General features: G+C 44.0%; 1 protein-coding gene across 1 annotated transcript in view; it reads left to right on the top strand.

Annotated features, from left to right (window-relative positions):
- Window positions 1-14,216, top strand: part of npas3 (neuronal PAS domain protein 3) — a gene marked incomplete at both ends in the record, with an annotated part of 476,542 nt that overhangs the window by 121,792 nt on the left and 340,534 nt on the right. Inside the window, one exon of the mRNA XM_080750653.1 lies at window positions 8,900-8,998. Coding sequence (XP_080606779.1) covers window positions 8,900-8,998 — 99 coding nt within the window. The remainder of the gene's footprint in view (window positions 1-8,899; window positions 8,999-14,216) is intronic.

Raw genomic sequence — 14,216 nt, 5'->3', positions numbered from 1 at the left:
CTTTTTTTTATATTAACTGATGGTTTTTAATTATTCATTCCACTCCTGTATGAGTTTATATTATTTCGCTGCCATCTACTGTCACTGCTAACACAAGCATTTCAACCACTTTATACAATACAATATACATTTAGGGGTGCCTGACATGAAAAAAAGTTTAGAACCACCGATGTAAACACAGGGCAAAGTTACATAATATGCCCTTAAAGGTGCAGTGTATTAAATTTGACCATCGATGCGTCTCACAGCGTGCAGGAATGCTATTATTGTAGGAGAAGCTATTATTTTATCCATAGGAGAAGCCTTGCAAAGGAGTGCTTGTTTTCGGCGGAGTCCGCCGTCTCAAGCGGACTTGAGACACCGCCAAGCAGCGAGCGAGTTGCCCCGTCGAGCGTTGCGATGTCCGCTTGAGCCGACTCAACGCTGTCCGAATTATGTCCCGATAGGGACAGAATCGTAAATCTTCGTCCCCCCCTGACTTCCCCCCCCCCTTTCTCATGTCTCCCCCTCTCGCCCATCCCTGGCTTTGTGTCTCCCTCTCCCTCTCCCTCCCTCCCTCCCTCCCTCCCTCTTTCTCTCTCTCTCACTCTATTATCGGCTCTGTCGGGTGGAAACCTCATGAGTCCAAATCTCCAAAACGTATTTCAAGATTCAAATTCGAAAGCATAAAAAGTAGCAAATCTGCGTCATTTTATGCTTTAGTGCGACGCTGTAGTATGATCAAGTAGGGCGTTAAAGGAGTAGTTCACGGCCAAAATGACTTTTTTTTTTCTATTGATTACTCACGCCATGGAGGCTTGAGTTCAATAATAATTAGGAATCAATGGGGGTACATTTATTGTAATCAAATTGTTGTCTTGGGAGTCTCCATATGGTGTGAGTAATCAACAGGAAAAAAAAAGTCATTTTGGGAGTGAACTACTCCTTTAATTTATGGGGGGGAAAATATGTATATATGGAGATAAGAGGTTTCTGACCGACAGCTACGGTATATTTTGGGCTTTTTCAATCCATAGTATTTTATTTGACGTTTATGCTGTGCAAGTCTCTTCCCAACGTTCCCGTTTGTGCGTGCGTGTGCAAGCGCGCGCGTGTGTGTGTATGCCGGGATTGGTATAGGTATAGTGTGTATTGTCTGTCCCAGGACCCCGGCCAGCTTTACCGCAGCACTGAAGCAAGACCGGCCCGGCTGAAGTGGAAACACATAGAATATATCCCAATATATCCCCCCGCCTGGGGAGGGGTGGGGGGAGCCCCTGTGTGTGTGAGTGTGAGTGTGAGTGTGAGTGTGCGTGTGCGTGTGCGAGTGTGAGTGTGAGTGTGAGTGTGAGTGTGAGTGTGCGTGTGAGTGTGTGTGTGTGTGTGTGTGTGTTGCTCTACCTGTGTGTTGCGTGTCTGTTCTCTATCTGTGTGTATATCGTCGCTGTTGTCGCGCAGAAACCTCCAAGCTCAACGAGGCGCTGTGTGCTTGTAGATCGTCTATTTACACTACTTTAACTAGTTTTTAAAATAATAATTAAAAACGGGAATGGTTTTGGATGTACAAGGTTTCCACCCGACAACGACATGCATGTCAGTTCATCTCGTGTTGTCACTAAATGTGTATGTGTCTTTTTCTGTGTGTGTGTGTGTGTGTGTGTGTGTGTGTGTGTGTGTGTGTGTGTGTGTGTGTGTGTGTGTGTGTGTGTGTGTGTGTGTGTGTGTGTGTGTGTGTGTGTGTGTGTGTGTGTGTGTGTGTGTGTGTGTGTGTGTGTGTGTGTGCATGCACATGTGCATGCATGCGTGTGTACCCCTGGGTTATGGATTTGAACCTGCCCTGGAAGTGTTGGAACGTGTTCATAACGAACCCAGAGTTCACCACAGCCAGCACACGGGTGTTTGTGTGTGTGTTTGTGTGCGTTTGAGTGAGTGTGTTTGCACGCAGGCGTGCGTGCGTGTGTGTGTGTGTGTGTTTGTGTGTGTGAGAGCGAGAGGTGCTGCTTGCTAAACTGACACATTTTCAATCACATGGTTTATTTGTGGGAAATGGTTCAAAGAGACAGAAAGGCCAGATTTCTATGGCTCCATACTCCACAATAGGACAGGCCTGGATTAGTTTTTCACTCTGTGTGTGTGTGTGTGTGTGTGTGTGTGTGTGTGTGTGTGTGTGTGTGTGTGTGTGTGTGTGTGTGTGTGTGTGTGTGTGTGTGTGTGTGTGTGTGTGTGTGTGTGTGTGTGTGTGTGTGTGTGTGTGTCTGTGTGTGTGTAATCTCAGACAATGCACTGGTAGCCAATTTGTAATATATAGTCGGCCTTGAAAAATGGTCCAAATCTGCCGCTCACTGTGTGCAATTTAACCATGGCCTCACCCAGCAAAACCTATTGTACTGCTGCTGCCCTGCTCTGATAGGGTGTGTGTGTGTGTGTGTGTGTGTGAGCGCGCAAGCATCCGTGCACGCTCATGTGTATAAATATAGTGTGTTTGCATGCTTGTCTGTGTCTATTTAAAATTGTGTGTGTGTGTCTGTGTGTACGCTTATACTCTAAATCTATAGATTTTCTGTCGAGTGCATGACCGTGTTGAGTGTGTTGTTTACATCTTCCTGCTGTGTGTGTGCGTGGGCTTGTGTGTGTGCACGTGTTTGTGTAAGTGTTGATATGCTATACTCAGTCATTCCTCTTATGGTTGTTTTGGTTTTGGTGTGTGTGTGTGTGTGTGTGGGGGGGGGGGGCATGGATAGAGGTATGGGGAGAAAGGGAGGTAAGCATAGAGGATAGATGATGCAACATCTCTTCTATTTGCTGTATAGTGGCCTACAGTAGAAGACTGTGCTTGTACAGTAGCTATCTGGGTTTGACGCAGTCCAACCTCCACAGTGAAAACCCCCTTTAACTGTTTTACCGCTTTGAACGAGCGCGCTCACTCGATTGTTCTTTCGTTTGTTCTTTTACCTGTATGAGCAGATGAGGGGGTGGTCGCGGGTGTGTACAGTAGCAGCAGCTCCCGTAACGCTATAGTCTCAAATCTGGACCGCACATAAACAACAATGGCGGTGGGATCGCTTTTCTGGTTGTTTTCTATGCCTGGATCTAGTTTCTCCATTTCTATGCTCTAAACAACTGGTGCGAGGGACAAACTTCAGCCTCGCTCATTGCAATGGCTGTGCCCGACTGTGTTTTTCTTTTTCACGACTCGCTGACAGATTCGCCTGTCTTTTACAGAACATTTCTGTTTTGGTCGGGGAAGGTACCTCTTTTCCCCCTAACAGTTGATTGGAGGCAGCCACAGACTGATGATGCATGAGTGACGCATGAGGCGGCACCGCTCTAGCTGAATGGCAGCTGCCTCCTAGACGCTATTCGGGGAGATCTGGAGCCCTATGAGGCAGAGGTTTTAGTAGTGATGTGTGGAGTGCAATGCAACGTCTAGTGGTTGAATGTTGTCAATTATTGCACCTCTAACTCTGGAGAATGTGCAATTGAGACCAAATGGACCCGTATGGGTCCATTTGGTTGCATTTGCACACTCTCCAGAGTTTAATTATCACCCACGCCTCCTCATTCAACTTGTGTAATCTCCTCTTCCCGGGGAGTTGTGCCGATCTCCCTTTAATGTTCTGTTTCATTCTGAGGTCAGACTGAGTACACAGCAGAGATGTCTTCCTGAGTCATTGTAACAACAACAAGAAGAAAAGGCCCTGATCTACCAGGCTCAGTGACTCACTGCTTTAGCTGAGCAGTTGAGAAGAAATGACACCGTCACTGAACACGCACGGTGCCTCGACAGAGGAAGCAGGGAGACGTGTGAATACGTGGTCTGAGCCTGTGCGAGCCAAATGCTGGACACAGAAATCCGGGGAGCAGCTTTGTCTTTTCTCAAAATGGCTGTAGGAACAAGAGGAAGAGACTCCAACGTCATTTTCGCTATCTTGCAAGATCAGTTGTAGTGCACCTTAAAGACTTATGAATGAATGAATGAATGAATGAATGAATGAATGAATGAATGAATGAATGAAAGTCTTTATTTTGAACATGTTAAAAAAAAAATTGACAAAGTTAAAAAGAAATATTAATTTAAAATTAAAGTTACAAAGCAAGTCAAAACAAGCCTCACTGGCAACAACAAATGATTTTCCATGTTCAAAAGGGAGTAGGAAGAAGTATAAAACTTATTTAATCCTACCCCATCTTCCTTTAACGTCATCCTTTGATTTCTGTATCGCATATACCATAAATGGTATAAATGTCAATTAACTCATGATTTTTCATATAATTCTTCAAAAGCAAAAGTCGTCCCTAAATAAAAATGTAGTCTACATATATACCTACATACATACATACATACATACATACATACGCATGTACATACGTACGCACGCGCGCACCCACGCACGTACATACATACATACACACACACACACATACATACATACACACACACATACATACATACATACATACATACATACATACATACATGCACACATACGTACATACATACATACATACATACATATGTACATACTTACATACATACATACATACATACTTGCATACATACATACATACATACACATCTGCAAAACTTAATGTTTAATCTGGAGTGTTGCTGCATGGCTTTCTGCTTTATTGCAGTCATTTCTTTCCGACTGTCAATGGACATGGAGAATCTTTTCCCCAAGTAGATACAGTTTTCGAGTGGGTTGTACAACTTCAGCATGAGCTTATGTCGCGCGGTGAAGGAAAATGCTTCAGCACTATAGCTTGTGTGACTACAAGCTGTTATGTCGTCAGTCCATTCTGTCTGTATTTTGTGAAATAAATGCAGGAGCTAAAGTCGTAAACATACAGTATATATTCTGCAACAGCTGCTGTGAGATGCAGACGCTTTGTCTCGTATGACCGCATCTCGTACCGGTAATCGTCCATTTACAGGCTAACGCGTCGCATTCCGCCATGCATGGTTAGCACGTAGATTGGCTTTTCTTTTGTGGCTACATGTCACTGTTGTATACAGTGAAGGATACATCAGGCCTTACATGACATGCATCCACTCATGGTGTAGAAAGGCAAAGCCGGTGTTAATAGCGACTCTTGGTCACGCTAAATATCACACGATCTCCGTGTAAAAATCTCTAGCATAGTGATTGCAAACACATCGTAAATACCAAATGAACTCTGCAGTTGACAACTAACAGCTTGCCGACATCATGCAGTTACTCAAAATGATCTCTTATAGTCCAGATCATGGGTCTTCAACAGGGGATCCGGGACCCCTAGGGGGTCCTCAGAGTTACTACAGGGGATCCTCCAATATTTTTTCCTCCTTTTTTAGTTTAAGAAACGCAGGATAAGATGTTGATTTCCTTTGTGCAGGCACATGCGTGCGTGCGTGTGTGTGTGTGTGTGTGTGTGTGTGTGTGTGTCTTCTTGACATGAATCCAAAATACACTGACGATTCACAATTGTGCTGTCAAACAATGACACTATACGGAATCTATGAACAGGTTGTGCGGGTCCCTGCTTCATATCTCTCTGAGCTAAGGGGTCCTTGGCCTGAAAACATTGAAGACCCCTGGTCCAGTCTCAAAACTAAACGCGTCACCTGTCAATCAACACGTCCCAATAGCACATTTGTGCAGGTCTGACTTTTAACCTTTGAGCCCACAATGTATGAGTGACACATTTGTTTATAACACAACAGAAAAAACGTTTGCGCCAAAGTGTGTGTTTGTTCTCCCTCCCACATGGAGCAGAGTGTAAGCAGGCAGCTAGAGGCCAAACAGGGTTTTACAGTAATATCTGTTCAGACAATATGTCAGAGGTTTATACGTTAATGTTCTCCCAGCAAGCACCGCTTCAATGACTCTCTCTCTCTCTCTCTCTCTCTCTCTCTGGGTCTTTCTGGGTCTGTTGTCTTGCTCTTTCTTGTGGGTCTCTCTCTCTCTGTCTCTCTCTCTGTGTCTCTCTCTCTCTCCCGATATTTGATTCTTTCCCACTGGTTTCTCGTCTTTTATTTGTTTATTCATTTTCTCTCAGTCCCTCTCAACTGCATTTCTCCCTCCCTCCCTCCCTCCCTCCCTCCTATTGCTTCTTTCTCAATCTCCTTCAACTCTCCTCTCTCTCTTCTTTCCTTGTTCCCTTCCTCCTCCTCTCTCTCTCTCTCTCTCTCTCTCTCTCTCTCTCTCTCTCTCTCTCATCCCCTGTCTCTCCCTCTCTGTGTCTGCCGTATGAGGAATCCATTGGCGTATTCATTTTGACAGGCTGTCTTTGGTGGGTGTGTAAAAATTCAAATAATCCAGTGTGCATACTCAGTCACCAAGCTGTTGGATCCTATTAGCTGGGCCGCTCCGCCCCGTCCTCAGTGCCTTCAGCACTGTAAACACACACGCACGCACGCACACACATACACACACACACACACACGCACACACACTCTCTCTCTCTCTCTCTCTCTCTCTCTCTCTCTCTCTGACACACTCATACTGCACATTGCTACTTTTGTGCGACACTCTTGTATGATGAAGTAAGGCATTCATTTTAAATTTCGAGATTTTAGGTTTCTGATTGACAGCCTATTGCTGCACAGGATATCTTCGCTATCAAGCAGAAATCTATCGTACTCCCTACTTGATACTTTAAGTTTGTCACATAAAATAAGTACATTTACTCAAGTACTGTACTTGAGTATAATCTATTTACTTTTACTGAAGTATTTACAATTTTATATACTTTTACTTTTATTCCACTACATCTCAGAGACAACTATTGTACTTTTACTCCACTGCAATTACTTTAAAACTTACTAGTTACTCTGTAGATTTATTATTATTACAAAACATACATTAACCACTTCAACCCTATATACATTTTGGGTTTATTCATTTGAAAACTTCAAATGAATTTTAATTCCAGTGCTTTACTCAAGTACATTTTGAATTCCAGACTTTGACTTGTAACAGATTATTTCTGTATTGCAGTATTGATACTTTTAAGTAAAACATTTGAGTACTTTTTCCACCACTGTCCAAAATGCATGTGTATGATCGGTTGCTCTTTGTTGGTCATTATATTTCTGTGCCGTGACAGGGCATAACACGCATGTGACGAAAGGACGATGAATGAATAAATAAGAGAACGCAATCATTTAATGGCAGTTAAAGATATTAATGAAGGCAAACTAAGAATTGACATTCTGATGAATAAAATGTTTAACTAAAAAGCCCTATTTGGCAGCGCTGCTATTACTGGAGAGTGTGGGTAATTTAATCTTTTGCTATAGCGACATTTCTATGGATGATTCGCACTGGGCTTCCTTTTATCGGGAACTTAAATAATTCAACAACCAAAAGGTACTCGGAGCTGACAGCCCACACCAACACAGCACTCTCAAACCACAGAACATTTAATTAACTTTAGTCTAGCGCTAAGCGCAAACCAGGAATTGTTAAAGAACTCGGAGCTGTCGATTCGCACCGTGGCACTGTTATCAGGCAATGTCTGAGTTTGCTGAAAAAATAAGTTAGGTTTTTTGGGGGTGCTGTAATTATCACAGTCATACTCTGTGCAGGAGATGGTGGATTCACAAGGCTGTAACATCACAGAGGTGCTCTTAAGCCATTTAGGATTATTTAATGCTTTAACTATTGAAAAATAGCAGATATACAAGCTCACAGTGTTGCGCTGCGACCTTGTAGATCTGCTATTTTTGAGTCTTTGAATATATCTCAAATATTTGCTTCTGGGTGGTGCCTGGAACAACATATTTTGAGATGGGGATCCGCGGCCAAATGCATGTACTTTTGGAGGTCCTTGACATGAAAAAGTTTGAGAACCACTGATTTGGATGAAGGATTTGGAAGACATTTATAGAATCTGGTCAAAGATATTCAAATACTTGCACAAATGTTGCACGATTACAAAAGAAATAGCAGATCTACAAGCTCGCAGTGCGGCACTCGGTGCCGTGCTGTGAGCTTTTATATCTGCTATTTTTTAATAGTTAAAGCATAAAATAATGGTTTAAGTGTCTCAAATCTAAAATGTCACAGATTTGCGTTCAGGTCCAAATGGCTTTTAATAGTTATCTGGTACAAATGGGCTTTCTTTTTTTAGGTGACAGAGGGTGCCATACCACAAATAGATTTAAATACATTATCAAGTAAGAAGCCACGTACTGTATGTTGATCTAATTGCACTGGAGGTGAGAAAATCAGCAAAAATCTTCTCTTTCAGATCGTATTAATAAGTTGTGCTTTAAGTATTGCTATTTGCTTTTTAAGTATTACTATTACACTTATGAGTGTCGACTGTTTTGACACTCTTTTTTGTTTGGTGTACCTTGCTCTTTTACTGCATGTGTACACTCACTGTACACATTTCTTTTCTTTTCATTCTTCTCTGTAACTTTGAAAATAACCTTAAACTGCTGTGCTGCCTCCGGGCGACTGATTTTCCCCCTTGGGATAATAAAGGTATCTATATATCTAGATGAAGGTCCACTGCCAAATGCATATACATTTGAGGATTCTTGACATGAAAAAGTTTTTGAACCACTACTCTAAAGCAACTTTAAATTCACAATGGATGAGCTGATATCTGGCTTTCCCACGTGAAGTGCAAATGCCCAACTGCTGTGTCTTTTCATAACTTTTGTTCAATGAGTGTCCAGTCAACTGACTGAGAATTGTTTTGTAATGCATTGGTTCCTTCACTGGGGACACATAAGGATGAGATGATGGTCACTGTCTTTCTTTTTCTTCTTGTTCTCCTCACTCCTTTAGATTGTTCTTCTTTCTCGATCTATTTATTATTATTATTATTATTATTATCTTACCATTTCTTCCTCTTCTTCTTCTCCTTCTTCTCCTTTGAGCGCAGTCCGAAATTCCTCTTCACGTGTGCTTTGTGTGTTCCACAGTGACCCCTACTGGGAGCGGCCCGCCAATGCAGGCAGCTGCTCCGCCGCGCGGCCCAAGACTCTGCACCTGGCTGGCCAGCAGCATACCTCCTCGCCATGGTAACGTGTGTGTGTGTGTGTGTGTGTATGCGTGTGCGTGTGCGTACTAACTCCAGTAGTAGTAGTAGTACTAATATAACATCCCTGTCAGGTGGAAACCTCGCATGTCCAAAGGTTTTCCGGATTAAAACATCAAAAGTAGCAGATCACCAAGCTCAAAACGCGACATGCTTCAAGCTTGTAGATCTGCTATACTTTTGTGTATGATCAAATAGGGCACTCATTGGCAAAAAAAATCTAAATTTTAAAATATGGGGATAAGAGGTTCCTACCTGACAGACAGCAACGATAATATGTGTGTGTGTGTGTGTGTGTGTGTGTGTGTTAGAGCTTTGCATGGGACTCAAATCCAGCGCAAACCTTCAGTCTTCAGTCCCCACGCGAACCCCGGCCCAATACTTTACACAATGTCTCCACCTGAACCTTACCTTACTGTACAATGTCAAACCTCTCTCTCTCTCTCTCTCTCTGCGTGGCAGATTGAACAAGCGTTGTTCCTCAGAACCCATGCGTTCCCTATAGCAGGGCTAACAACAGCTACCAAGCATTAGCCGACAGCCACACGCTATTGTAGAGCTGTAAAACCACTGCAATGTTGCGGAAACGCCTCTATATCCGCTCAGATAACCTCTGTCTTCACCAAGGGGGATCGATCGTACTGTAGATAAATATTCTGTCACTTCTCGAAAAGAGTAAGAAAAACTGAAAATCGCTGGCAGTGAGGCCTTTAAAATCTAATGTCTCTGGTAGTATTAATGACTTAAAATGTTTTCCAATACTAGTTTTCGTTACCCTGCTCACACTGTGTGACCGCACGAGGACCTGTATCAGCGGACGTTTGGCCAACGATATGGGTTGGCACTTCTCCAAAGGGAGCGGGTGACATCCACATGACATTGCTCACAACACGGTAGCACATAGTGATTGATTCCCTGTGCTTGACACATTTAAACTGGCAAAACTGCCTCCGTAATTGTTCTTGTAAAGTAGCAGTTTCTGTTAACCAGGGACGTGCAGATCGAAGATCAAGAGGCAGGGGCTGACATTTCCAAAATTGCCTTTGGTGAAAATGGCCGACCTAGCGGGCCGCGTTGTGAGCTTGGAGGTCGGCTATTTTCGGTACTTGATACCACACTAAGCTAAGCATAATCAAGTGAATACTGGAGATATGGCATGGGTTTCTACACAGAGGGGGCAATTCTTAGAACATAAGATGCTCAGGAGAGTTTGGACAAGGCTCACATTGTCAGACCTCGACCATATAGTGCACCCATAAAGAAAGCAAGAAAACACCGTCAGCTAATAACCATGGTGACGGCTCGGTCAAACCCCCCCCCCCCCCCCCCCCCCCCTGACACACAACTGCTGGCAATGATGGCATGGATCAGCCCATTGACTGCCATTCTTGACTGACGCCAACCAAAATGGCAGTCTTTCAAAACTTCGTCTATTTTTGCTACCGACGTATACGACAAAGGATAAATCAAATCAGGCTTCTCTCTTTCAATCTCTATCAATCTCTCTCTGCTGGCTCTCTGTCTTGGTATCACTCGCTCGCTCTCTCTCTCTCTCTCGTCTCACTTTCTCTCCCTCTGTCTCTCTCTCTCTCTATCTCTCGTCTCACTTTCTCTCTCTCTCTCTCTCTCTCTTTCTCTCTCTCTCTTTCTCTCTCTCTCACAACATCATCTCTCTCTCTCCTCTCTCATCTCTCTTCTCTGCTTCTCTGCCCCCCCTCTCTCACTGCCCTCTCTCCAGGGACGTGCTGGGCCCCTCGTTCAGCCCGGGAAAAAGAGTTGGAGAGGCCCTCATTGTGCGCTAGAGAGAGAGATCTCTCTCTATAACGCTGCTGCTACTCAAAGATTTGTGACAAAGTGACAAGCGTGGCAGTGCAGTGGGCCAATTACATGAGTTATATTTCGTCGTTGTCGGGTGGAAACCTTATGTATGTCAAAAATCGTTTGTTTTGTATTTATCATTTGAACAATTATTTAAACTAGTGAAAACAGCCGATCAACAAGCACACAACGCCTCGCACCGCGAGGCGTTGTGTGCTTGTAGATCTGCTGTTTACACTTCTTTTGTGCGACGGCCTTGTATGATGAAGCAGGGCTTTGCTTTGCAAAAAAATGTACAAATATGAAACTTGGAGATACAAGGTTTCTGCCCGACAGTGACGATTTACTTTGTTGGCCGCCCAGCCCCCAAAATGGAACAAAGGCCGACATTTTATTTAAATTTTTTTCCTAATGGCCGGCCTAGCTGGACCGGCCGGGAATGAACCGGCCGTTGGGGAGTTGTCCCGCTTTTCCCAATGGCCAGCACGTCCCTCCCTCTCTCTCTCTCTCTCTCTCTCTCAATCTCCCTCCCTCCTTCAAAGAGCTTTGGTGAAAAGCAGGGATTTAGCACCAGGAAGTGATTCCGTGGGAGTGGTGCATTGTGGTAATTGCGGTGCGGTGCTGACGGGGGGTTGAGCCTGCGACAGGGGGATTACAGTACGCCCAGAAGAATGAGAGGATTTGTGTTGGAGAGGAGAAGAAAGGAGACAACATTTAATAGCTCATTACAAGGCGGGGTGACTAGAAACCCTGACACGCACGCAGGCACACGCGCGCGCGCGCGCACACACACACACACACACGTCTTACATGCAAACTAGGCCGCCATCAGTACGCAGGCGTGTGTGTTTTGAGAGAAAGACTGTGTGTGGTCACTAAATAGCCTTATAGTTTTATCCTTTGTGATGTGAGGATTGTGTGTGTGTGTGTGTGTATGTGTGTGTGTGTGTGTGTGTGTGTGTGTGTGTGTGTGTGTGTGTGTGTGTGTGTGTGTGTGTGTGTGTGTGTGTGTGTGTGTGTGTGTGTGTGTGTGTGTGTGTGTGTGTGTGTGTGTGTGTGTGTGTGTAATTTTTTCGCCGTTTCTACGGTTTCTTGGGCTGGATATGGCTGCCGAAACGGTTGTTCAAGTGCAGCTAAACTTGGCATAGGCTATAGTAAACGTGCCACAATTAACAATAATGAATTGCACCTGTACCATTTTGTCAAGATGGGGAGAATACAAGTGTGGAGAATATCATTATAGCCTAATACCTTGTTAAAGTGACCATTTTGTAAAATGTTGCATTTGTAGTTATTTTACTGTAATTTAACAACATAATAACCAGAACAGATAGACAAAGAGACATTCATGGATTTATATTTAAAAGTAACTTTTATGTTTCCCCCTGGACCCAGGGTATGGCAGCCGCATACCCCTGCCATACCCAATTGACGGCCCTGGTTGTGAGCTTGTAGATTTTTAGCTAATGTTCTCCCCAGAATGTGGAAACGTTTGAAAACTTGTGAAATGGGAGATTCCGCGTAATCACGCATACCTTTACTTTTGGTACTTTGAGTACATGAGTACATTTTGATGCAAATACTTTCACTCAAGTATAGATGTTGAATATCAGGCTTTTACTTGTCGGATGAAAACCTTGTATGTCCAAAACCGTTCGTTTTGCATTTATCATTTTAAAAATGATTAAACTAGTGAAAACAACCGATCTACAAGCACACAACGCCTCGCGGTGCGAGGCCTTGTGTGCTTGTAGATCGGTTGTTTTCACTACTTTTGTGCGACGACCTTGTATGATGAAGCAAGGCTTTACTTCGCGAAAGAACGTACGAATTTGAAACTTGGAGATACGACGTTATTTCCACCCAACAACGACGATATCTACATTTCAGTATTGATACTTTTACTTACAAGTAAAACATATGAGTACTTTTTTCCTCTCCCATTGAGACATTTATGTAGAAGTAGTACTGCCGAAGCTCATAAGTATATATGTTACAGGATGTTTGGGTAACGCAGGACGTTCATTGTAAGAGCGCTTGTTTTGTCGTTCACCACACACTAATCACCACCAGGTGGCGACGACAGCCATTCACTCGCATTCACTAGTGAAGGCGCTGACGTCACTCGTTTGCGACTGTATTTACTAGCCTAGCCTAGCCTAGCCTAGCCTAGCCTAGCTTAGCCATTAGCTCCATTGTAGTCACTTGGACAGGGTGTTTATCGTGGGCTTGCCCAGGCCTTACGGCCTGGGCATAAATATAACTATTGCATTCACCACGGCTTCGTAACTGCGGTGCTCGGGGGCGAAGAGCAGGACCAAGGTCCGCTGGCCTGCGTGCCGCTTGCAATGTCGTGGACAATCGAGCGGGCGCGGCTCCGCCTGGAGGATGTTGCTGTGGGCGACCGCTTGTTCCGCCCCGTGCTGCACACCGAGTGCTCCGTTTCTCGACCGTCCTGTTTCTCTTTAAAACCGTGACATATATATATATATATATGATATCCCGCCTGGGGAGGCTTCCGTCTCTTGGCTGAGCGGTCGATGTTTGTGGTTCAAATCCCAAGGTTTTGCAGTCACCTTTTTCTCCGTTTGGAAATGACATGAAGCGTACAGATTCTAATCTCTCCCTGCGTTTACCTTTCACATTGTTTTCTCATTTTAAGAAAGGAGAAGTTTGTGAAGTAGTTTTTCCTCTCTTTCTCTCACCTCTGTTTCTCCTCTGCTGTCTGTCTCTGTCTTTCTCTCCATCTGTCTTGATGTGCCGTGTGCGTGTGTGTGTGTGCGTGTGTGCGTGTGTGTGTGTGTGTGTGTGTGCGTGTGTGTGTGTGTGTGTGTGTGCGTGCACGTGTGTGTTCATACATTGGTGACTTTACTGCAACTTTTTGGCTTTGATGCCTCTAGGGTCTCACTCACTCTCTCGCACATACGCACGCAGCGCACGTACATACGCACGCACACACCTTTTCCAGACAGTGTGGAGCACAATTTAAGTATGTAAATGGACCCGTAAGGGTCCTTTTGGTATTCTTTTTTTTCACTCTCAGGGATAAAATAATACATAGTATTTTATAGTGCATGACCTACTTTCTCTTTCTGTTCTCCCCCAAAATACTGTGCGCACTGTGTGTGAATGTGTGTTTCTTTTCCTGTCCTGAGCATTCAATGATTTAACTTTCTTTATAATGCCTTCTTTGATTTCTATATTTCATCCTCAACCAGAATCATTTTAATAATGAATAGACAGTAGAGAGAGAGAGAGAGAGAGAGAGAGGGAGAGAGAGAGAGGGGGAGAGAGAGAGAGAGAGAGAGGGAGAGGGAGAGGGAGAGATATCTCTTTTGAAGTGTTGATGTGTTCGTAGTTCAGCAGAGGCGGGACTAGAGAAC

Source organism: Nannobrachium achirus (assembly GCF_963921795.1).
Source record: "Nannobrachium achirus genome assembly, chromosome: 20".
NCBI classification, from domain to species: Eukaryota; Metazoa; Chordata; class Actinopteri; order Myctophiformes; family Myctophidae; genus Nannobrachium; species Nannobrachium achirus.
The sequence above is the reverse complement of the archived record's forward strand: the minus strand, read 5'-3'. Positions and strand labels throughout refer to the sequence as shown.